The sequence below is a fragment of the Caloenas nicobarica genome, chromosome 1 (genome assembly GCF_036013445.1).
Source record: "Caloenas nicobarica isolate bCalNic1 chromosome 1, bCalNic1.hap1, whole genome shotgun sequence".
NCBI lineage: Eukaryota > Metazoa > Chordata > Aves > Columbiformes > Columbidae > Caloenas > Caloenas nicobarica.
Window position 1 is genome coordinate 213,648,935 of NC_088245.1, and position 23,965 is coordinate 213,672,899.

Here is a 23,965-nt window from a genome sequence, read left to right on the forward strand (position 1 = left end):
GGAGACGCAAAGGGGGTCTGTTAAAAAAGTGACAAGTGGCATCATTGGTGGATTTGAGGATTATTGTCATCTCTAAGCGATGCTGACAGAGAAAAGAATCGCAAGCGGAGAGGGTTTGTGTGTGATGCGGCACGAAAGGGAGAGACACGTGCAAGGAGCTGAAAGAAAAGGGCAAAGCGGTCAAAGCAGCAGTAATTTTTTGGAGGATCCCCGTGAATACATACAAAAAGATGGGATTTCTCAAAGGAAGAGGCTGCGGGAGCGTGGGGAAAAAGACGATGCTGTAAGTGTTCTGTGTGAGGAGTGGAAACGGATGATTAAAGATCGAACCCGCCGCTGCGGCCAGATGTCTTCAAAGAGGGTGAAACACGCGAGTCCAAACGGCTGGAAGCAAAAATCGGGAGGAAATCAGCAGGTAGAGCTCAGCGCAAAAAACACCGTGGAGAAGGTGAAGAAAACAGACCAGGGAAAACCTGAGGGATTGTAAAGAGGGAGAGGTTTGGGATGCAGGGACAATATTCCTCATGTAATTAAGCAAATCAACCCTATTAAGGGACAATCGCACTGAAGAGTTGTTATCAATCACTCTCTCCCTCTCTTTCTTTATGTAATTATCCTAATTGCATGAAGGCCATTAAGCAATTATTTTGGTAACTGGAGCTTTGTCACTGGCTCTCCGGTTTTGGCATCGTTTCGTTCCTCGTATAAACACCACCTTAAAGCGATATTTCGAGAGGGCTTTGGGTATGTGCAGAAGTGCAGGAAATTCAAATGTCTGTGGAAAAGCATAAACCGTAAAAATGACAGTCAAGAAAACTGATGTTTTTGTCCCCAAACGCCAGGTCCTCCCTCTCCGCTCAAATCTTCCGATGACGTTTGGCCGCTTGGCCGGTGTTTGTATCGAGGCGACGGCCCAGATTTAGTTCCACTTTTTTTATTATTCAACTTTTTATACATAATAAATACAAACTTTTTACAGCCAATATAAAGAAAGCATTTGCAGCGAATGCTTTCAGTGTACTGACACTGTACACGATGATACGTCCGATACATGCCCTGTATGAAGAAATCATAGTTAAAAAGGAGGCATATTTTTACAACTTGTTTGTTTGTTTGTTTTTCCTTTTTAAATAAAATTAGCAGCTCTTACAGAAAATATTTTAAAATACAACTAAAAGAGACTTTAAATAACACTTTCTGAATTTTGAAAAGTCCAGGTATGAAGGACACAGAAAAAAACTGGCCAAAGGAATTGAACGTGAACATTATGGCAATAGTTGCTTTTCTTCCGCGTTGTGAAGCTTCCAAAATTTTCGCAGTTAAATCTTTTATTTTTTTAAAACTTTTTTTTTTTTAAACTTAAGAATAAGTTCGATAAACACATAAAAAAGACCTCGAACAGATCAACAGGACAAGAGGTGCAAAAAGAATGAAAAATATGGAAAAAACTTCATTGGACAGTCACCGATTTCCGAACTGATCCATGAATTATTTTTCTTCCAACAGCCCCACTTTTGGTTAAGGATCCCACTGGGAAAGGAGATTGGCAAACACAAACGTCTCGGAGACCCAAGCACGTGCAAAGTTTATGATAAAAATCTTGTTAGGTGATTTTTTTTGTGTGTGTGTGTAAATGCAGCCTCAAAAAATAGCCCTTGTTAGTAAATTAAAGGTAGAAAACTTACTGGTTTAGACAAAAAAAAAAAATGAAGACATAAGAGCGCATTAAACAGAACCCATAAAGAGCGTGAAAAAACCAACCCTGTGATGCCTTTTAAGCGAAGCTTTGATCCGATGGAGATGGCTGGAAATAATTTAGTAAGTACACAAAGAAAAACCTGTTTTCATCCAGTTTTTCCCTTTCTTCTGACCGTGTTCTGGCTCAGAAGCCTTCCCTTGCAAATGGCAAAAATCAATTCTGATCGAAAATTTGATTTTTGAAATCCTTTTACTCTCTTTCTTGCCTCAGACTAAGTTGAGACCATAGTCCTGGTCACAAAGTTGGGGCAAAGGCTCTGCAAAATCAGATTTTTGGGGGGCTTTGGCTGGCTAAAGGGCTTTGCCTGGGAAAACGCTACAGGAGCATCCGATGCAAAAACTAAATAACGTGTGTAAATACTCTAAATGGAACTTCTAACTCTAGCCAGATGCTGTGATGACAGGGATATGCTGCTAGCCTTGGATAATAAAGTACATGGCAATAACTGGGATAAGAGTGACCCAAATACTTAAAAAAAAAAAAAAATTTCCCCAAAATCTGCTAAGAAAAAAAATAAAAGGAAGCTCAATTTCCAGATCTAGACAAAATCTCACTTACTTTTCTACCAGTTGGCTTACGCTACGGAACAAGATGTTGCTACTAATTCAGCACCTCCGTATTAGAGACTCTATTACTAAATGTACTGCATAAATATTAATACAAAGAACATTTAGTTCCATTTAACTGTTAATTACCGAAGAGGTGAGCGTTAATGTAATTAACGCCACGTGATCTGCCTCAGTTTTCCTTACCTATAATATTATTTTTTCCCGCTTCTTCCTTTCTGCGAGGGGATTTTCAAGAGGATCCAGCCTCTCCTTAGATGCATTTTTTCCGTTCCCTTTTTCGTTCCGCGAGATCCGATTAAGAGCTAATCAGATGAGTGACGCTACTTGAAGAACCGACAATCTTTAACACATTCCTATGGCGACAGTAATATACTGTACTAATGCACGTGAGCGAAGGATGCGATGACTAAATTGCATGAATGAGGCTTTTTCTTTTTTTTCCTCAGCCTCCATATAAAAATTGACCATTTCCAGCCAAGAGAGAAACCTGCTCCACGGCAAATAATCCTCTGGTCGCTGTTTGGCCTGTCTTGGTTTGTGCTAAGAGAGGAAGAATGATGTATAGAAATCAAAACAACCCCAAAAAAACCCCAAAAAAAGGCACGAAATATTCATGACTGAGGGAAGGAATCCACCAGGTCACCGCCACACCAAATCCTCCCTATCTCTTGCTCTATTCAAAGTCTTCATCATGCAAAGGTGCCTAAAAAAACGAGCTCAACCAAATCTCGCGTTTGGTCTTGATTGGAGCGCTACGGCTTAACTAGTCCCAGCGTCAGACCAGCGTGATCTCCACGTCCTCGATCTTCTCTGTCGGCCGCCGATGATGCTGCGTCGGGGGTGGCGGAGCCGCTCGCACCTGGAACGGCGAGAAATCACAAAACCGTCCGAATTTTGGCACTCGTTGAGACTAAAAACTGCACTTTGGGGCTTGGACCTCAGGATGACACAAATATACGGATGGACAGAACTACAGGGAGTGACCAGCTGGATTGAGGTCCAGCGGTTTTTAATTAAGCCATCAAAGTTCTTCATTAGAACCCGGTGATTTTTCTCCAGGATGATCAGGAATCATGACAGTGCGAACACACCGAGGGCAATAACTCACCTAATTCTGCCTGTACCCACGGGTAATCCGGGACGTAAACCTGGGACGGACTTTAGACTCGGTATTAAACACTGGAATGTGATGACGCCCTTGCCGGGAATTACGCGGGCTGGAAACTACACAAACCTCTTATTGCATTTAAGTAGCTTCCTCGTATTTAATCAAACAATCTAATTTAATCCAACTGAATAAACCTTGAACGATACACACTTGCAATCTGGTGCGATTTTTACACTCTGCCGCATCGATAAAGTTATTATTGCTCCTGGAGGGTTTGTATCGCACCCTTTCAAAATACTTGCTATGGAAAATGTGAATTGTGGAGCGATACCACAATGATTTCAAACCAAGCGTGTTTAAAATGCAATACCAAGAAAAATCCTTTTAATTAAGGCATGGCGCCGCAGTTTTATCTTGAAAAGACAGTTGCAAGACAATTTAATATAATTCTACAAATGGAAAAGCTGAGTCCGTGTCTTTTTACAAGGCAATAAGACAATGTGAAACTTCTCCGGTCAATACTTAAATATTTAATGATGCAGAACGATCTCTGCCTTGTGTATATTGATGAACAAGGATAACTCAGTGACTACTGGAATATTCAGAGTATCATTTTTGAACATCCAAAAATGCTCTTTTACTGCAGCCTCATTCACTGAGAACAACAGGAAAATACAAATTTTACATCTTAATATGATTTGGTTTAGGACTTGGAAACCCCCAAAAACTTGATTTCAAATTTAATCTGAGGAGACGGATTTTTGCAAGTTCGAAGTGATTAAATTCTTCCTTTCCTGGCAAAAATCTTTCTTTCTAGGCAGCAAAGGCATCGCAAAAGATCTTATTGTTAGGAGTTTTTAAGCCGAACCCCTCAAATTGAGCGGTTTGGAAATAAATTTAAGCCCAAATGCAATCGAGTCCCAAGAACCAGAGATTAAATCTGCCGGCAGAGAAGCAGCAATTGTAGAAATCATGATTAAACTGTTGTGGCATTTATTCGCCAGCTCTTTTTTCAGTTCTGTTTACAGGTTATTATACGTGGCAAGAACAGAAATGATCTCCCAATATAAGTTTATCGACTACCGTCTATTTTACTGTCATTTTGGTGTCATTTCCTCCCAGGTTACACTTCATGATTCCCATGTTCACGCAGAGAAATGGGATATTACAGGTTAGAGGAACGACAGGGGATGGATGGAGTTCAAGGTCGTTACCAAAGGGGAGCGAACAGACCTTTCCTTGCGCTGTTTATCTGCAATATCACGTTTTTTTATACGTATTAATTGGATCTGCAGAACGCAGAGAGCCAAATCGCCAGGTGCTGTATCCCCCCCCTGCTTTGAACGGACCGATTTTGATTTACCGAGACTCGGAGGGTCAATAAAAACAACCAATTTCTGTTTTTCACTTACAGGTCGCAGTTTGCCGTACGAAGCTTCGGGAGGAATCCGCGGAGGCTGCGAAAAGCCAGGGGACTCTGAACCGAAGCTGTTTTCTGGAAGAGCAACCAACAACCCCATCGCAAACCAGCCACTCGGTATCACCGAATTCACTTTATTTTGCAAAATGAAACGCAAACACTCTAAATCAAGCGTTTAGCCGAAATTTCTTCGACTAGCACAAAATTTCGTACCGTTAGTTGAGGGCGATCTGGGGAAATACTGAGAAGCTCTTTTATCCGGACTGTGGTAGGGACTGGTGGGAGGTTGGTCGTAGAGCGGCAGCGGTGGGAGGGTGTGATTGGGCTTCGGAGTCGGCGATACCTGCGGTAAAAAGAAAGAGTATGGATTTTTTTAAATCATAGGTTGACACCAAGTGGAAATTTTCATCCTCTCCCAGGTGATCTAGAATTTTTTGAAGGTTATCTGAAAAAAAATCAGTCGACCGAGTGCATCTCTCCACATGTATTTTCGCAATCGTGAATTTTATCCCGTTACGATCGTGAGTTTTACCCCAACTCATTGCATGTGTTTCATTTATGTATTAAGTTTTCATCATCTTCTCAAATCAAAGAATAAAAATACTGGAGAAATTACTTTCTAGGGAACATGGAAGTTCCCTTTCTAGCACAATTACACGAGGATGTGTCTGATTTTCTACTAGAATCTAAGAATTCCAGGACTATACTGAAATTAGGACTTTTTGCGAAAATTACTGTAATACAATATTAGCTAGTATTCTACCACTCAAAAATCAGGAGGATACAGAACAGATTTAAGTATGAAAACATTAAATTAGGGCTGAGAGAGCCTGTAATTTGCTTTTTTATCAGGTTCTGTTTGATGTCACGGTCTATGCCATAAATTACAAAAACTAGACTGTGAATTTTCTCCTTTGCTTCATTTCCTTTCCACCCAAATACTCGCCTTTATTCACAGATCCGTTACGTTTGCCAAAATATATCAGTGGATAATTATTAGGCTGGGGAAGAAACTAAAAGGTAAGAAGAACTCAGGGGTTTTATTTGCTTAAAATTGGTTCTGATTTTTTTTTTTCTTAAATTGGTTCTGATTTTTTTTCTTAAATTGGTTCTGATTTTTCTTTTTAAATTTCTTCTGATTTTTTTTCCTTAAATTTGTTCTGATTTTGGGGTTTTTTCCTAAAGAAGCAGCAGATCTTTGCAAGCCTTGCAAAACCTCTAAAACCTCTTTCCGCACCTGAGTATCTCCAATCCACGGAGTCTCTCCGTTTTCGGAGGCTGTCAGCTCCTCGACCAACACTGACGGGAATACCCCGACGCGCCCGTTGAATTCTCCTTCCCAAAAACCATCGTCGTCTTGGTTTTCCTTGTTCAGGATGCGGATGATGGCTCCTTCCGGGAAGGACAGCTCGTCGTCTGTCTGGCCCTCGTAATCATAAAGTGCTTTTACAAAACAGACTGAAGAACGGAAGAGGAAAAAGAAAAGTCTAATCAGCGTGGGCTTAATAAAGATAGTAAGTACTATACATATTTTTATGGTTGGGCTTGATCCGAAAGGTCTTTTCTGCTGGAGAGAGTCCAGCGCAGCCACGGAGATGCTGAAGGGAGTGGAGCATCTCCCGTGTGAGGAAAGGCTGAGGAGCTGGGGCGCTGGAGCTGGAGAAGAGGAGACTGAGGGGTGACCTCATTCATGGGGATCAATATGGAAAGGGGGAGTGTCAGGAGGATGGAGCCAGGCTCTTCTGGGTGACAACCAGTGATAGGACAAGGGCCAATGGGTACAAACTGGAACACAGGAGGTTCCATTTAAATTTGAGAAGAAACTTCTTCCCGGTGAGGGTGCCAGAGCCTGGCCCAGGCTGCCCAGGGAGGTTGTGGAGTTTCCTTCTCTGCAGACATTCCAACCCGCCTGGACACCTTCCTGTGTAACCTCAGCTGGGTGTTCCTGCTCCGGCGGGGGGATTGGACTGGATGAGCTTCCGAGGTCCCTTCCAACCCCTGACATTCTGGGATTCTGTGATTCTGATGATTCTATAATGATTCTAAATGATTCTATAATTCCTGAGTCAAATTATTTTAGTTTTCCTTCATTTTAGTTCATCTTAACTCTATGAGATAGGTAAATTATACAGATTTGATATGAAATAATGACAGAACAGTTGTGCTCAGAAACAGGCCAAATCGAACGACAGGGACAGACTTTTTTGAGCAGGGCCTGTTGTGATAGGACAAGGGGTGATGGTTTTAAACTAAAGGAGGGAGATTCAGCCCAGACATGAGGAAGAAATTGTTGGCCCTGAGGGTGGTGAGAGCCTGTCCCAGGTTGCCCAGAGAGGTGGTGGCTGAACCATCCCTGGAGACATCCCAGGCCAGGCTGGACGGGGCTCTGAGCAACCTGAGCTGGTGCAGATGTCCCTGCTCATGGCCGGGGGGGCACTGGATGAGCTTTGATGGTCCCCCAACCCAAACTGTTCCACGATTCTACAAAACCCTCCCGTACGACATCCAAAGCCGATATGCGGAACGTTTTTAAGAACAAGCTCAGTACAGTATTGATTTATTTATTGGTATTTACCGCTGGAGTCTCCATTCAGGCTGCCTGAGACTAAATCGGCCTCGGTGGAGTTGTTGGAGGTGTGGGACCGCGCGTCCAGCGCCGCCAGCGACTGCAACATGCTCAGGAGGCTGCTGGACGTTGGGAACTGCAGGTACTTCTCGGGCACGTACCCCACCTGACCCGCTTTGTTCCGGGCCTGGGAGCAAACGACAGAAAAGATGACAAAAATCCAAACGATTTCTCCCCTCCCAAGTTTTATTTCTCGAAGTGATAGTGAAAGGAAAACAATCTCGGAGAAATGATACCTTCACCCAGTCTTCCATATCTCCGTCTTCGATAACCTCCAACACCTCGTGCTCCTCTATGGTCAGTTCATCTGGCTGAGAAGCCTGAAAGAGAAAACAGGAAGAGCAGAAAATAAAAGTATTTTCAAGTGCAGTGCAAGGAGTATTCTCATCCAGGTTTTTATTAATCCTTAAATTGCTCTAAAAATTTGAAAATATTATGATGTAGCACACTTTAAATCATATTTATAAGGGTGTTTCTCAAGACTCACTGACCTTCGCGAGACCCTTTTTCACTTGAGAGGACAGACAGAAGCACCTCGAACCCCATTTACTTTTGAAATCCTAATTACTCCTTACTCTGCAACTAAATCTGCCACAGTTTTTTCCAACTAGATGTGAGATGTATTTAATGTGAACCATTATTGAGCCAAGCACCAACATTCTACCTGCCACAGAAGTTACATCTATTAGTTACTTGTTGCATTATTCATTTTTCTACTCATTTTTTTAAACAAATCACAAACCTTATACGAATAAACAACTTTGCAGGTGAGGGGATAATTTCTTAGAGTACCAGAAGGACTAGAACTACTGTCATCAAAAACATCCATGTTGTCTTCAAACTCTTCCCCTTCTTCTTTTTCTGCGTCAGCGTTAATCTATTAAAACAAATTAAATTTGGTGTTATACCATCACATTAAAAAATAAGTGAAGAAATAAGACTAAAAATGAATTGATAAATATTCTTCAGTGTGTTTTTTTAGTCCTTGAGATTATTAAACTGGACTAAAACCCAATATTCAATATACAAGTCTCAATCAGGAAAGCAGTCAGCAAACAAAGCCAATACAGGGAAGCAAAAGAACAAGAGCTGTCACCAAATTACATCTTTATGTAGCTCTGTTTGTTCATTCAAGACTTTTAAAAGTCTTTAAAAACAACAGGAGGACATTTCTGGCAGCTCCAACTCAGCTGCTGGACAATCACCTATTTTTTGTTGAAGCTGTGAACCGGTGACTAATGGACCTTGTGATGCCATTTCAGAGGAACGGCAAAGAGTTTAATGGAAAAAAGAGTCACTTACGGAGAATTTATTTTACGAAAAGATGAATGTACCTGCGACCACGAGTTATGAAATGAAACTGCAGTGGAAATACTTAAAACACTTGAAGTTTCTATAAATGTAGTTTGGGCAACGTTAACATGAGCTGTGCCTTGGCCTTGTGCCTGGCTTAAATTTTGAATAAACACTTTATCTCATGTGAAAATAAGCAAGCCCTTCGACTCAAAAGCAACACTGTTCTGTATTTGTCATCTTCCCTTTATTTATTCCTTTCCATTTGGGAGTGAATTTGGTATTTCTCGTGAAAACCGAAAGGCTGATACATCAACAAAAAGTTAGGCTGAGACCAAAAAGAGGCTCCCTAAACCAGCCGTCTGTCTTAAGTCTGCTCCGGAACATCTTTGCTCTTCTAGACCTGGAGAAGAAGAGCACAGAGCTTCATGATTTTCTGACTTCGTTCATTTTTATGTTGCCATTTTTAGGACACATCCTTGTAATTAATATTATTTTTCCCCCACGTGTTTTCATTCATTGCTTCTTAAATGCGTTCACGGATTTTGCAGCAACGAAAAACACAAACAGAAATTCCTCCCTTGCTGATGCTATTGATAAATTACCAACCAACTCTAAATTATGGCAAATTTAAGGTTTCCCACCCAATTTCTAACTCCTTTTGCTGAGCATGGTCTGTGTCCCAGCAGCCAGAGCTGACGTTCAGCTGACAGTCGTATGAACCATCATGGAAATTCCTGTCTCATGCCTAGAAAGATTCGTTTGTAAAACATCTGGTCCCGGTTTTCGAACACGAGGAGGAAAAATACATTTTAATTTGCAGCGTGTGGGCTGCTCCGGCTCCTTGAATAGAAACATTTAGGCAGGCGGAGGGAAAACAGCATTAATGAGACAGAAAACTTGGCAGTTTGGTTCATAAAATTCATATTTCAACAGAGCCTGGTAGCATTTTGCAAAAAGTATTTATATTTTAGGGACCGAAACCACAATTTGGTTTGCACAGGTTGCTGGTATCAGATGATCATCACGCTTGGATATGAACCAGTAACCTAATAGTTGAAAGATGCTACATCCCTTTATGGGTAAAAAACATCTATTTTCCTGTAAATGTACCAACTGAAAATGTTATTTTTAGCTCTGTGATACTGTATTTCTACTGTACAAATGCTTCTTATAACTTACTGCTTCAAGTCCCAGCAAACAGAAGACACAAACTCCATAAAGACATTATTTTCTCTGCCTTTTCTGATTAAATTCCATAATATTTACAATACATTTGTTGTAGGCAGCATAAAGGTTTCCCGACGATGTCAGCATGCAAGAGGAACATCGCAAATGTTTTCCAGGTGACGATTAAAATTCAAAATGATGATAAAATTTTTTGGGAAAAAAAAATATTCCCTCCCAAGATTCTGCGTTTCATCATTAGATCAGAGTCAGCCGACCGGAGAGACGATGGGATATTAAGTCCTTCAGCTCGTTAGATTATCGCGGCAGGTTAAATAAATAAAAGTAATATCAAGCCATCGATGCTACTTTTCGCTTTCAAGCTCCTTAAAAGAAAATATATCGAGAGCTTTCCTGGACAAATTACGTCGTGACAAACAGCGGCACAAAGAGTAAAGGATGTAAGGATGGCAGATAACTGCATTTTGAACACGAAACATCATCCACTCGACAAGGACGAAGTGAAATTGCTGCTGCCGTAAGTCTAATCATTGCAAGCAGCGTAATTTCGGTAACGGTTCTAAGAATTCCAGCTATGGGCTGTCCTCATCCAGCCTGCCAAGGTCAACAGCGTCTTTTTATTTCTACGGGAGCGTACGTAAGTGTAAAAGCGGAAAATAAGAATCAGAGTTGAACCTCCCACGCTGTGGCATCTGCTCACCGGCCGGGGACCAGCACGGGGTTTGGATCCAGGGCCAAATGTTGGCACGTCCGATGAGACAGAGCACAAGGTGTTGGGTGTGAGCCAAGACGCACAGCGGGAAGTTAAAGGAGGTGGAGTATAAGAAGAAAAGGGAAAAAAACACTGTTAAAACACAGCTCTGTGATATATCCCCAGCTCTCCTGGCTAGAGAGGGGCTGAAATGAAATTCAGCGTGAGAAATGCTTTGGGATTTGGGAAGGCTGAAGCTTGGATGTGCATATTCCAACTTTAATCTGTAATTAAAGTGAGGCCAAACCTCGAATCCTGGGGGCAGTTTTGGGCCCCTCACGCCAAGAAAGGCCTTGAGGTGCTGGAGCGAGTTGAGAGAAGGGAACGGAGCTGGGGAAGGGGCTGGAGCACAAGTGTGATGGGAGCGGCTGAGGGAGCTGGGGGTTCAGCTGGAGAACAGGAGCTGAGGGGAGACCTTCTGATCTCTGACCTGCCTGAAAGGAGCTGGGAGCCAGGGGGGTCGGGCTCTGCTCCCCAGGAACAAGCGCCAGGACCAGAGGAAACGGCCTCAAGTTGCGCCAGGGGAGGTTGAGGTTGGATGTGGGGAACAATTTCTTCCCCAAAGGGCTGTGGGGCATTGGAACAGGCTGCCCAGGGCAGTGCTGGAGTCACCATCCCTGGAGGGGTTGGACAGACGGACATGAGGTTCTCAGGGACACGGGGCAGTGCCAGAATTAGGTTATGGTTGGACTCGATGATCTTGAGGGGCTTTTCCAACCAAAATGTTTCCATGACTCTAATTTTGCTACTAACCACAGGAATAACGTGCTGCAAATCCCTGTCACTGTGTGTGAGCTCCGCTGTAATGTCTGAGATGAAACATCCCAAAATTGTGAAGAAAACACAGAGAGGATTCAGGACCCTCAGGATTTGCTCACTCGCTGTTCTGAACTAAAGTTGACCTACATCAAAATAGCTGTAAATCCAAAAAAAAAACCCTCTAAGGGTTTGCCACCGTTACCAAGAAAACAATAAAGAAGCAGAAAAACACGACGAAACATGGGAACGAGCGGGATTTTTTGTGCGTAGATACGATGTACTTGCTGAAATGGAGACTTTTTCCTTCTCTTAGGTGGTCAGTGAAGGCAAATCCTTCTGCAAATCATTTGCAATGTGATGAAAAACCACATTGCCCCTGAAGGTTTTGTTACACGGAACATACATTCTGGTTGTCCAAAGCATTTAAATTAAAGTGTGAATTAAGTAATTTTAATAGTGTATGAAGATTATACTTAGAAAAGTATCCACATGAAAACCAGGACTTTATAAAAGCCTCTGAATTTTGTTGAATATTAAATACATAAACGCACGGAGAAAATTTAAAATTTGTTTGAGGTGAACTGACTAAAGCTTCAGGAATTTTATTTGAGTTGGTTCCTGGTGTTTGCCAAAGCCTTTTTCCTGATTGTTTTTTTAATGAATCAAATTGTCATCTCAAGCAGCCAAATCAATTTGGAGAAGAGTCTTTGCCTTCTTGATGCCCTTCGCTGCAACCAACACATAAATTAGTCTTCAAGAGATGATGCATGATACAGTTTTCTGGGTATTTTGGAAATAAAAAAAGCCTTTCATACAAGTATCGTACAAGTATCTCAGATAACATCGTAAACTATTAATGAAACTTCAAAGAACCACGCAGACGTTTTTCTTTTCAGGAGATGGCAAATAAACGTTATTCCACTTACCCAAGGTGAGAAAAGTCTATCTAAACTAAACTCAGCGACAAAAGCCAGAAACCCTTAAATCCTTTTTTTTGGTTCTGTTTGTTTGGTGGTTTTTTTTGTTTGGTTGGTTGTTCTCGTGGGGTTTTTTTTGTTTGTTTTTGTTTAGCATTGTTTTGTTTTTGTTTTGTTTGGGTTTTTTGTGCTTGGTTTTTTGTTTTTGCTTTTGTTTCATTTGAGTTTTTCATTTCGTTTTTGTTTTGCTTGGTTTTTTTGTGTTCGGTTTGATTTTGGATTTTTTTTTTTGTTTTTGCATTTGTTTCATTTGTGGTTTTATTTTTTAATTTTAATTTTAAATTTTATTTTAATTCTGCTTGTTTTCTTTGTTCGCGTGTTTTCCTTTTTTTTTCCCCCATGACCTTCAGACACATGCTCCAGCCACGAAAAGCTACGAGATTTTTCCCATTACCTAAAACCCAACCAAATATTATGAATTTGCCTTTATATTTGATAATAAGTTAAGAATTTCTCCTAGGGAAGAACCACGTGGGCTCGAGGTGAGGTTGGAAACGGTACCATGTGCGCAGAGCCATTGTTGGTCACCGAGGGCAGCCCGGCCCAGCGCTCGTTCTCCAGCTCTTCCATCACTTGGTTCATGGCGCTTTTTAACCACGTATCCACGGACACGCCGATCTGCTTCAGCAGCTCCAGACGGGCTTCGGCTTTCAGCTTAATTATCTGCAAAATTCAAATGCGAAAGGCAGGATTATTTCCCGATCCGCAAATGACGCAGGTGGCTCCGCGCCGAAACGCGGCCGGTTCTTCGCTTCCTTGCCTGCAGGAACGCGGTGTGAGCCAAGAGATGGGGAATGGTTTTCTAGAAAAGTATTGCCCAAGTCGGTGTTTTTACAGAATCACAGGGTGGCTGGGGTTGCAGGGACCTCTGGAGATCCCCCAGTCCAACCCACCTGCTCACGCAGGGTCACCAGAGCAGATCACACAGGTCGGTCCAGGGGGTTTGAATGTCTCAGAGCAGGAGACTCCACAGCCGCTCTGGGCAGCCTGGTCCAGGCTCTGGCACCTCCCAGCAAAGAAGTTTCTCCTCCTGTTCAGATGGACCCTCCTGTGTTCCAGTCTGTGCCCGTTGCCCCTCACCCTGGCGCTGGGCACCACTGAACAGAGTCTGGTCCATCCTCTGACACCCACCCTGAGATATGGATCCCATTGATCAGATCCCTCTCAGCTTCTCTCCTCCAGCTCAACAGCCCCAGCTCTCTCAGTGTCTCCTCATCACCAAGATGCTCCAGACCCCTCAGCATCTTTGTGTCCCTCCGCTGGACTCTCTCCAGTAATTCCTTGTCCTTCTTGAACTGGGGAGCCCAGAACTGGACCCAGTGCTCCAGACGGGGCCTCCCCAGGGCAGAGCAGAGGGGGAGGAACAACCTCCCTTGCCCTGCTGCCCACACTCTTCCTCACGCACCCCAGGTACCGTTGGCCTCTTGGCCACAGGGCACATTGCTGGCTCATGGTCAACCTGTTGTCAACCAGAACTCACAAGTCCTTCTCTGCAGTCCTGCTTCCCAGCAGGTCAACCCCAACCTGTACTGGTGCCTGGGGTTGTCCCTCCTACACTTGCCCTTGTTGAACTTCATCGGGTTCTTCTCTGCCCAGTCCAGCCTGCCCAGGTCTCTCTGGATGGCAGCGCAGCCTCTGGTGTGTCAGCCCGTCCTCCCAGCTTGGGATGGTCTCCAAACTGGCTGAGGGTTCACTCAGTCCAGGTCATTGATGAACAGGCTGAACAAGACTCTTCCCTCGTCTACCCAGCCAGTCATACCATCACGGAAGGCTGTCAGGTTGGTCAAACACAATTTCCCTTTGGCGAACCCGTGCCGACTACTCCCGATAACCTTCTTTTCCTTTTTAAAATAACATCTATTAGTTTATGCTAAATTTCTAGTCGTATATTCTAGCGGTCGGTTAGCTTAGATTATTTTCGAAGTGCAAAAACCCAGACAAAAGCCAGTGCTTCACGGTACTTTTAAAACCGATTTTTTAAATTTTTAATTTTAAAATTCAATTTTTAAAATTAAAAATTCCCGGGCTGCACAGCCTGGATGCCCTTTTGGGTCGTGACTAAACTGGATGAGATACTCAAATATCATCTCAACACCCAAACATCACAGCGACACTCAAATACCCCTCAATACCCAAATATCACCTCAATACCCAAATATCACCTCAATAACCCAAATATCACATCGATAACCCAAATAAATCCAACACAATACACAACCACGAACCCACTGGCTCCCCAAAATGAAGCGATTTTCCATCAGCCCTTGCCAGAGAGCACAGGAAGCTTATTTGTCATGGGAAAAGAATGATCTTAATAATTCCCAAAATAAATAAATATCACATTTGACAAACCCTTTCAGAATTTTTGTCTTTCCAACAGAAAGAAAATTTGGGGTTTCTGACAGCTGGGTTCACGGCATGAATTCTGACCGACGGAGCCAAAGCTTTAACAAATTCACGGCAAACCGCCACCCCGAGCCAAATTATTTAAGAATCTGAACAGGAGGAACGGAAAGAGTAGCAGGAAGAAATTCAGAATTTCAAGAAATGTGAAATTCAGAATTTCAAGAAATGTGAAATTCAGAATTTCAAGAAAAGCAGAATTTCAAAGATCGCATCGAGAAGGGTGCAAATGTAGGAATAAAATTGAGGATATTTCTGTCCATTCCAGCCCCGTCATCATCATCCTGTTGCGCTTACTCATCAGAGGAACAAAAATCAAATGATTTACTAAAGTTCCTTTTGTGAGTCACAGAAACCCACGGAACCGCCCCGGAGATTTTCCTGCGTTTCCTTTCACAGCATTGTTCGTTTTTAGCAAGTTAATGTGCAAAATAGCAAAGTTTTCTCTCTTTTCTCGCCCTTGCAATGGAATCGGGAATGCTAAATTCAGCACCGCTGCCTGAAGTGACACATCGAGTCGTCACCGTCACTGGGCAACGAAGCAAAATCAGCTGAAATAGACGGGTCTAAGCAAAAATTAGAGGGAAATTACTTTTTCTGTAGTGGCTGAAGCACAGTAGACTATGTAAAAATGTAGGTACATGAATTAAAATACCAGTTGGTGCTACACAGATTTTTATCTCGCGCATATCCTTACCATATTCAAATTTTTTTGTGGATCTGAAGTGATACTGGTATTTTTTCTTGTTTTTAACACGCTGCCGCACTTTACTACTATATTTTTATTAAGAAAATAAGTCAGAAAATAAATAACTGTAACTTTCATTCAGCTGAACCCCCAAACACGGATCCATTTTCATTTCAAAACTATTTGCGAAGGTGACTTTAAATCTGTTTCGGACAAGAAAAATACTTCTACGAGATGTTATTTTTAGTTCTGTTTAGAAGAAACGTGATTTTTAAAAGCAGATAAGTTATTAGGGTCCAATTCTGTATGAGAAATGTATCTTTCTACAGGGTTCTCCCACATAATTAGGGATGGAGATAAAACATATTCATATGCATCACGCTACTTAGGTCAAGATTCAGAAAGATCAAGTCCAAAGATGATTGAAAGGCAGATCCTTTAAATTTAATTGTGGCATCTTCTGAAAACCTTGTAAGCCCCTACCCAAACTTTGAAAAGATTTACCCAAGCTATGAGAAGGTCTGAAATCAGAAGTGTTTTGAGTTCCAGGGATGAATGGAATCAACATTTTGTCTCTTGACTGGTCTTATAAAGACAATACCTGTCACTTACGGTTTTCCTTTTGCTCTTACTTATATTAGTTTGTGTATTTTAAAGCAATAATAACACGGAAAAAATAATTTTAATTAATCATTAACATTTTCTTTGGAAAAATACAGTTTTAGGAGTGCTTATCAAATTGAGAAGTGGATTTCTCACTATATGAAGCTAAACAGAGAACACACTTTTATAGCAGAGATGTCAGTGCTGGGTCCTCTCCCCTGGGAATAAATATTCAAGATTTTGAACAAAATCACTTTCTAACCGCATCTGTGCGATTCTAATCCACATCTGCTTGGAGAGGAGGGGAGATGAGTGACTGTGGTACCCACTGGAGGTAACAGTGATCCTGCCTCTTCTTTGGATGCTCCTGCACCCCCGATGAACTCACCTGCTGCTCCGGGATGTTGGAGCATCATCAGATCCAACCTCAGCAGCGGCACACGGACCCGCAGATCGGACATTTGGGGTGCGAGAGCAACTTAGTCCGAGGCAACCAACTCATCTGGGGATGATTTGTGACTGTGGGAGGGCAGGGGCGGTTAGCGGCTTTGGAGGACTCGTCATCCTTTGGTTATTTGCTTCAGGTTGAGAAACTCCCCGTTTTATCATGTTACTGAGTTGAGATGCCTCCGTGTATAGAATCATGCAATCATTTTGGCTGGAAAAGATCCTCAAGATCGAATCGAATAAGGGAGTGAAACATTTCCCTTATGAGGAAAGGCTGAGGAGCTGGGGCTCTTTAGTTTGGAGAAGAGGAGACTGAGGGGTGACCTCATTCATGGGGATCAATATGGAAAGGGAGAGTGTCAGGAGGATGGAGCCAGGCTCTTCTGGGTGACGACCAGTGATAGGACAAGGGCCAATGGGTACAAACTGGAACACAGGAGGTTCCACTTAAATATGAGAAGAAACTTCTTCATGGTGAGGGTGCCAGAGCCTGGCCCAGGCTGCCCAGGGAGGTTGTGGAGTCTCCTTCTCTGCAGACATTCCAACCCGCCTGGACACCTTCCTGTGTAACCTCAGCTGGGTGTTCCTGCTCCGGCGGGGGGATTGCACTGGATGAGCTTTCGAGGTCCCTTCCAATCCCTGACATTCTGGGATTCTGTGAACCCAACAGTTCCCCCACCCCTGGCACTGCCCCATGTCCTGAGAACCTCATGTCCGTCTGTCCAACCCCTCCAGGGATGGTGACTCCAGCACTGCCCTGGGCAGCCTGTTCCAATGCCCCACAGCCCTTTGGGGAAGAAATTGTTCCCCACATCCAACCTCAACCTCCCCTGGCGCAACTTGAGGCCGTTTCCTCTGGTCCTGGCGCTTGTTCCTGGGGAGCAGAGCCCGACCCCCCCTGGCTCCAAGCTCCTTTCAGGCAGGTCAGAGATCAGAAGGTCTCCCCTCAGCTCCTGTTCTCCAGCTGAACCCCCAGCTCCCTCAGCCGCTCCCATCACACTTGTGCTCCAGCCCCTTCCCCAGCTCTGTTGCCCAAATATATATATATATATACACACACATATATACTTGTGGAGTAAAATAGCATCCCCTAATTTATCTTTATTTTCCGACACTATATTACCAGCACTCTCCATAGGCCTTCAACAAAAGTTGCCTCAGAAACGACCGGCCTGGTTGTTTTGCTGTTTTACCTTGTTACGCAATTTCCAATTAGCTTGAGTTACGCAACAGCGCTAAACATCAGTCGGGCTCGCTGTAAACTTCTGTAGCTCCTATTAGTGCTCGGGCTGCTGTAAACCGTCGTGTTGGGCCAAACTTGTGAGTTAAATAAACAAGATCCTTGACTGTACTCGCGAAGGGTCAGACGAGAGTATTTAATTCGAGGTACCCGGCAAATCCAACGGGTCACCCCGCTCTATTTACACATAGTGCTCTTCATATTCCACACGAGTTTGTTCCAAACCACAAATGTTTTGAGTTTCGTTCCATTGCAGACAAGCCGTAAAAGTATTTAGAGTACTAAGTCAGGCCTGCACTTGAAAGATATATCATGCTATTTACAAACATATATATTTTTTACCTAAATAATTACACTGATAGACCACGGTTAACAGCTTCCTACCTATACGAAAAAAAAATAAAATACCAGACAGTAGTGTAACTTTACTGTGCTTCTCAACAGGAACAGCTACATATTTACAAATAGAAGCACTTCATTCCAATACCATTATGTCTAAACAAGCTGGGGTTTGATGCTTTCATTATGCTGGAATAAAATGTTACAAGGGAAACAAGGGATCACCCGGAGGAAATACTTATTCCCTCAAAAATATCATCTATTTCCAATTCATAACTAGACAAGGCTTTACTCCTTGATTTTCCCTCTCTAGTAGATGCACAGGCCGTACTTCCACCTCCACCGACAGAAGCTCCTCGACTTGAAAATATTTCAAATTAAGTGCCCACTTCTATTCCCAGAAACAGTGAGTATCTCCAGGAAAGCGGGTGAGTTCTGCAAGCACCGGAATCCAGCGCTCGCTCCGAAATCTGGGTGCTGCCCAAATCTCATTAAGCCTTACCGTAGGACAAATATTTTCCTATTTAATAGCGAAATTGCTATTTACGATTGCTATTTCCCAATTGCTGTTTAATAGCTCGGGGCTGGGATATCTCTTCGCACCACCCACAAAGCTGCCGAACAGCGTTCTGGGTGGTTCGTTCTTTCGCCTTAGCTGATGGTAAATTATAAGAAGATGAAAGGAAAAAAAAAAAAACAACTCCAAAGTTTGAAAAAATATAAATATTGTTATCTGTTTCTCACATTGCTCTATATGGAAGAAGGCATAATTTTGTTTATTTACTGTTCCAGGCTTAATTAAGGAAAGGCTTCAGACCTACAGCTTGCACAAGATGAAGACAGAAATGATTTCTTTGGAAGTCACGGAAATTAAAACCAGCACGAAGATATTACAGAGCTGTTCCAAGAGAGAAAAGGGCCTATAAGAAACTCCAGTGTTCATTTACATCCCACAAACACCTCGGTTACGAGGCTTTATAAAATCATTTATAAAAGCGTTGGGGTAAAAAGCAAACATGGAAACCCAGCAGAGCTGATGTAACGTGGCCCCTGAAATATTTTGGTTTATGATGGTTAAATCAGTTGTGCATGGAGTTGCTGGAAAGTCGAGCTGCTTTATTTTTTCATGATTTTTCAGGGTGCAGAACACAACCCTGGCCATTCCCATGGGAGACACTTCTCTCCTTGTAGAGCCCAAATCCCATTGCCCAGCCCCTATTTTTTCTCTTAAAGAATTCAGAATTACTTATTTCAGACCAAGGTTATACTTACGAGCATGTTCAGATATTAAAATCGGATTAAATTAGAATTCCAAGGAAACCTTAAACCATATTTTTGAGAAACATTTTATTCCCCTGCCATCTTTTTCTAGTGGCAGGAATGAAATTCATTAGCAGGTTAGACTGTCTCATTTGGCAATTTAGAAGAAAACATCATGGAAAGGCTGGAACAATATAAACATTATTTTTCCCTTTTAATTTTTGTTTAAATTCTAGGCTTTTTTAAATTTCAAAAGGATGAAAATGAAACCGTTCTTTTAATGAGAATCACAGAATCACTTTGGTTGGAAGAGACCGCACTGTATCATTTAAATTTAGGGCCACCAGAATTATTTGCACAGTGATATGCAGAAGTAACTGTGAGCACAGTAAAAAAAAAAGTATTAAAATGCCACAAATTTCTCAAAACCCAACACAAACCCTGACCCGTGAATCGGTTTTAAATCCCAGCCCGCTGCTATAAAGTTGGGATGCACGAGGAGATAACCCACGATGCTCAACTTTCATTGCCCGGTTGGTGTTTGGGGTGGAGAGTTAGATCTGCCCAAACCACCCCAATAAAAATCAATAAAAATAAATAATAATAAAAAAATCACGTCCAACAGGACTCGCCTGAAATTTTGATCCCTGAGGCACAAACTTGAGCTCAGCCTAGAAAGAGGGGTCTGTCAGTAATTTGCATTAGTCTGTCGTACTGTAAGTTAAGACCATATGATGCCAGAGATTTATAAAAAATAGGTAAAAAGGAGATTCCTTCTGCTCTAACCTGCGTGTTCTTTGTCTTCTCTGCGGCCAAAAAATCACTTTTTCCACGTGGCTCCAGGCGAAGCTCAACCACTACCTGCAAAAACCTGGAACCATCCGTCCCCATGGTAATAAATAACATTTTTCCAAAACACCGAGTTGTTGCGGTGGGTTTTTTTTTGAAGTGGGAGTATGGGCGGGAAGTTTCTGCAGCTATTACAGGGGAGTTAGTTAATTTATATGCTAAATATTTGGCACGGAGTTAAATCAAAGGCGACTGTTTGGGTGAAGCGAAGAGGAAATGAAACTCTGACACAGATAAAGTGTCTCAGGAACGAATGCCAAGGTTAAGAAAACACAAGTTAATGGAGAAGAACCCACCTGGGCATCTCCGGCCCAACCGGCAGGATGATTTTATCCAAGCTCGAGCATAAAAAAACCCATCAGAAATTCCTAAACTGAGGAAGCAGTTGGTGGGGAAGGAGATGGAGAGTAAATGAGAGTGGTGTCGAAGCGTTTTGTAGGGTTTACGAAGTTGTTCGTAATGGGACTGAATGGAAATGACCCAAATTCTGTAAGGAGAAAATGAAACGTATATCTAATATATGTATGCAAACCTTTATTTCTCTGCAGTCCTGGTAATGAATACTGGTTCTTAACATAGTGAAGATGTTATAGGCATTTCAGAGTCAAAAGATTCAATGAGATTTAAGCAGCGGCTGGACTAGAGACATCCCCAAAACCCCAAACCTGAACAACCCCATGAAACAAAACCCATCGCGAACCACAGGTTCAAGGAACTGAGTCGGATTTGCAGTGTGACCCACCTTTCGAAAGAACTGAATAATAATAATACTAAAAGAAAATCGACAAACTAAGCATCATTAATATTCTTGTAGCCCAGATTAATCCCCATTCCCTGTACCAAAAAGATCTGACGGTCCCACCGCCTGAAGTCCTACAGGAATTATTCCTCATTTCAGCAACGTTTAAAGTCATGATGACACTTGTAGGATGTTTTCAAAATTACTTATTCATTTGTTTTCACGTATAAGGATATCTAGTTTCTACAGTACAGAGGAATCTATAGGATATATAGAGAGCAAATACAGCTCTTCATTTGACATCCCCCAAGAGTCTTTACAACTGAATTTCGTCATTAGCTTCAAAATATCTCCGTGTTTGTTCCCGTCCCTTCATCTCACAAAATACCTGTTAAATGTCCACTCATGAAAAAATATCCTTTATAATTATCAGGAATTCATACATCCCAGTCTTCTAAAGACTTTCTTATTGCTCATACCAGCACAGCTTTGTGAAAAAAAAAATATACTGTGAAATATTGAAGTAGGGTCTGAGCATACGGCGACCTCTCCAAATTTCTCACAGAGAGTCCCTGAAAAATAATTATCGGTATGAATTCAAGATTAAAAATTCTCCAACACGACAGTCTAATTTTTGCAACACCGCAGTGAGACGGAATGTTCAGATGGAGCTGGTAAAATACTAAGACTTGTACATCTTCATAATACCGTGATAGAGCTTCAGGGCTCCGACGATGTTTTCTGCTCAACAACAATATTTTCACCCAAAGAGTTCAAAATTCCCGATCTGTGGACGTAGGTGGCATTTTTTCCAGGTTAGTCCTCATTCTGCCTGGCCAGAAAAACCAACAGCTCCTCCAAACCTCCTCCCGAGAAGACAATCTGTTCATCAGCACCGCTCTCCCGAGCATGTGTTTCCTGAGCAAAACCATAGATTTTACGAATGCAACTTTTTTTTGCGGGGTTGGTAGCCTTATTCCATTTTATTTATCTTAGAGAAGCATGTGGAATTTGCTTTTCTCCCATTTCTTATGAGCAGAGAATGAAACTGCAGTTGGAAGGTTCAACTGCAAGAACTCAAGAACAGGCTGAACCTACTTGAGATGCGGCAGAAGCGCACAATTAATGGATTAAATCCTGAACAGAACAGGAGCTCAGCCAAAAACACAACTGTTAGCACAGGAATCAATATTCATCGCCAAATATAAGGGGAGGGAGAAAACAGTCCCCCACTTCCAATTAAAAATGGACCTGAGCTTCTGAACTCATCAAACGGAGTAAAGAGCACTATAATGAGCCTTAATCAAATCTTATCTGGTACAAATACTCTCCTGAGAGTTGTAGATATCCGACTGATGAGACAAAATGCGGTTCCCTATAATTAAGTGGAAATAGGATTAATTGCCGCAGAGGCCCCAAGACCTTCCTTGAGTGTAGAGTTGAGCACAAATGGGAAAATCTCCTGTCGTCGTCGTCGAGAAAAATTACGGCAGCCCTGGGACCGAGACCTACACGGGGCCGTCGAAGTATCGGAGTCTTTAGTTTATAGAGACAAAATGAGAGGAAAAATTCAAGTAACCTCAGGCTCCAAGCGGAGAGAAGGACGATGGAAACAAAGGAAACGGCTTCAACTTTTGTTTTCACTTACTTTTGCAACACAGATCAGTCAACCGTTGCCGCCGAGAGTTTAAAGATAAAGGGATACAGGCAGCGGAGTGATGGGAAGTTATTTTAAGGGAAATCAGATCTATCCAATATGCAGAATGAAAACACCCAGCAACCTTCCTTACTGTTGTCACAAAAAGTTTACAAAACAGAAGTTCTGGTTCAGTGACCTGAGTTGGTTGAGTGCAAAGGAGCGGCGAGAATAGTTTATTTTCTCAAATTATTGCATTTCAAAGGCGTTGACCTCCTCTACAGACAATGCTTGAATTGTGCCACCTTTGATTTAAAGGAGCACCCTCTGGCTTTATCAAACCCAGCCCTGACACAGCAGGGGTTAAACTCTGTTTTGACAAGGATAGAATGAATCTGGATTTAAACCCTACGGTGTAGCATTAACCACAGTCAATTTTAGCCCTTTGCCAGTGCCAGCCGTATTATCAGGATAAAAAATTACTAGTAACCAAAGTTCTTCATCATGTCTTGATGCGATGCACATTTTTACCGTATTTTTTTGCTGTACCCTGAAATTGCACCAGCTCCCACAGCCGTTGTGCTTGTCAGAAAATACATAAATTATATGTAGGGTACGGTTCCCTGGTTCCTCTCAGTTTTGGGGTTTCAAAGGATTTGGGGTGTTTGAGGAAGAGGGCAATAAGATGGATAAATCTGTGGGCGATCCAACCCAGAGAAACCACGTTACCAACATATATAGTCTGTAAAAGGGTCTGACTCATGTTTTATTAGACAATTTGCCTTCTGATGGTTAAATAGAGTCAAGAATGTCAAATTCCCCGGGGAGAAAGACACAAGTGGAAGTGTCTAGTGATATCAAAACAGCTTTGCCAGAAGAAAAGGCGAATTTTAATCCCAATTAATGTGCTTATGAAGTTTTCTTCCCCTTTCAAAAATGATGGAGAAAGAAAAGGAGGAAGAGAATAGATTTCCAAAGAAAAAGCGCCAAAGAGCAGGCCAAGGAGGTGAAACGGGAGAGAATAACAAGTGTGCTGTTCCAGAAAGGGAACAGAAATTTGCAGGTTGATACAACCATTGATTTGAGGCGATTATCTCAAGGTTACACAGTTCATACCCTGCAACCCTTGGCATCTTCTCCATGTGTTACCCTCTCGCTGCTTTATTCAGAATAAACACGAGCTTTCTGTGTCTAAGTCTTCACCATCAAGTCAAGAAACACCAGGACATAAACCAACACTTGTTGCAGCTGCAAATGAAGTTGCATTGATACCTCCCAAATAAAAAAACACTTTTTTTTTTTTTTTTTTTA

At 42.3% G+C, this 23,965-nt stretch overlaps 1 protein-coding gene across 1 annotated transcript in view; it reads right to left on the minus strand.

The window, feature by feature from the left end:
* Positions 1-932: 932 nt before the first annotated feature.
* FCHSD2 (FCH and double SH3 domains 2) overlaps positions 933-23,965 on the minus strand; it is a 162,993-nt gene continuing 139,960 nt past the window's right edge. Inside the window, exons 13-20 of the mRNA XM_065658161.1 lie at positions 12,952-13,113; positions 8,225-8,359; positions 7,719-7,802; positions 7,432-7,609; positions 6,094-6,314; positions 5,070-5,199; positions 4,849-4,931; positions 933-3,187 (exon numbers count right to left, since the gene is read on the minus strand). Of these exons, the coding sequence (XP_065514233.1) occupies positions 3,104-3,187; positions 4,849-4,931; positions 5,070-5,199; positions 6,094-6,314; positions 7,432-7,609; positions 7,719-7,802; positions 8,225-8,359; positions 12,952-13,113 (1,077 nt within the window). The 3' untranslated portion in view covers positions 933-3,103. The remainder of the gene's footprint in view (positions 3,188-4,848; positions 4,932-5,069; positions 5,200-6,093; positions 6,315-7,431; positions 7,610-7,718; positions 7,803-8,224; positions 8,360-12,951; positions 13,114-23,965) is intronic.